The sequence below is a fragment of the Malurus melanocephalus genome, unplaced genomic scaffold (assembly GCF_030028575.1).
Source record: "Malurus melanocephalus ecotype Western Australia unplaced genomic scaffold, MMel_1.1 scaffold_2019, whole genome shotgun sequence".
NCBI lineage: Eukaryota > Metazoa > Chordata > Aves > Passeriformes > Maluridae > Malurus > Malurus melanocephalus.
The window spans coordinates 2946-4064 of record NW_026625251.1 but is presented as its reverse complement, the minus strand read 5'-3'; the positions used below and the strand labels follow the sequence as shown (position 1 = coordinate 4064).

Below are 1119 nucleotides of genomic sequence, written 5' to 3'. Positions count from 1 at the left end.
GGGGACGGGATGGGATGGGGATGGGATGGGCCCATAGGTGACAACATGGTACGGGGACAGGCTGTGTCCTGTGGGTGCCACCACAGTACAGGGACAGTTGCAGGCTCACCATCCTTGTTCTGGGGCTGCCACCACAGCATGGTGACAGTCCCTGTGCAGTGAGTGCCACCCCAGCATGGGGACAGTCCTTGTGCAGTCAGTGCCACCCCAGCGTGGGGACAGTCCCTGTGCAGTGAGTGCCACCCCAGCGTGGGGACAGTCCTTGTGCAGTCAGTGCCACCCCAGCATGGGGACAGTCCTTGTGCACTCAGTGCCACCCCAGCATGGGGACAGTCCTCGTGCTGTGAGTGCCACCCCAGCGTGGGGTGGACTCTGGTCCTGGTCCCGTGGGTGTCACTGCAGGGACAGGCCTGTCACACTCATGCCACGGGTGGCACCGTGGCGTGGGGTCAGTCCTTGTCCTGCGGGTGCCACCGCGGCACGGGGACAGCTCTGGGTCTGGTCCCTGCCCTGGGAGTGTCMCCTGGCGCAGCAGTGAGCTTCCTGGTGCTCAGCTGTGACTGTCACCGCGCTGTGGGGACACTCCTGGCTCCTGAGCTGTGGCCTGGAAGTGCCACCATGGCGTGGGGACAGCCCTGGGGACAGTCCTGTCCCCTTCCCTGTCACTCTGTGAGTGCCACCACAGGGTGGGGACAGCCCTGGGGACGGTCCTGTCACCTTTCCTGTCACTCTGTGGGTGCCACCAGTGGGGACAGCCCTGGGGACAGTCCTGTCACCTTCCCTGTCACTCTGTGGGTGCCACCGGTGGGGACAGCCCTGGGGACGGTCCTGTCACCTTCCCTGTCACTCTGTGGGTGCCACCACAGGATGGGGACAGCCCTGGGGACACTCTGACCCCCTGTCCCCTTCCCAGGTGGCCGTGAAGATCATCGACAAGACGCAGCTCAACTCCTCCAGCCTGCAGAAGGTCAGGGGGTCCCCGGGGGGGTGGCAGCTGATTTTGGGGTGACAGTGGAGGGGCTGTCCCCTCTGACACCCCCCAAACCCCCCGTGCTGTTCACAGCTCTTCCGGGAAGTGCGAATAATGAAGGTGCTGAACCACCCCAACATAGGTGAGAC

At 64.5% G+C, this 1119-nt stretch overlaps 1 protein-coding gene across 1 annotated transcript in view; it reads left to right on the top strand.

The window, feature by feature from the left end:
- The window catches only part of LOC130587514 (serine/threonine-protein kinase MARK2-like), a gene marked incomplete at its 3' end in the record, with an annotated part of 7072 nt that extends 5955 nt beyond the window's left edge, over window positions 1-1117 (top strand). Inside the window, exons 3-4 of the mRNA XM_057388495.1 lie at window positions 914-967; window positions 1064-1117. Of these exons, the coding sequence (XP_057244478.1) occupies window positions 914-967; window positions 1064-1117 (108 nt within the window). The remainder of the gene's footprint in view (window positions 1-913; window positions 968-1063) is intronic.
- Window positions 1118-1119: the final 2 nt, after the last annotated feature.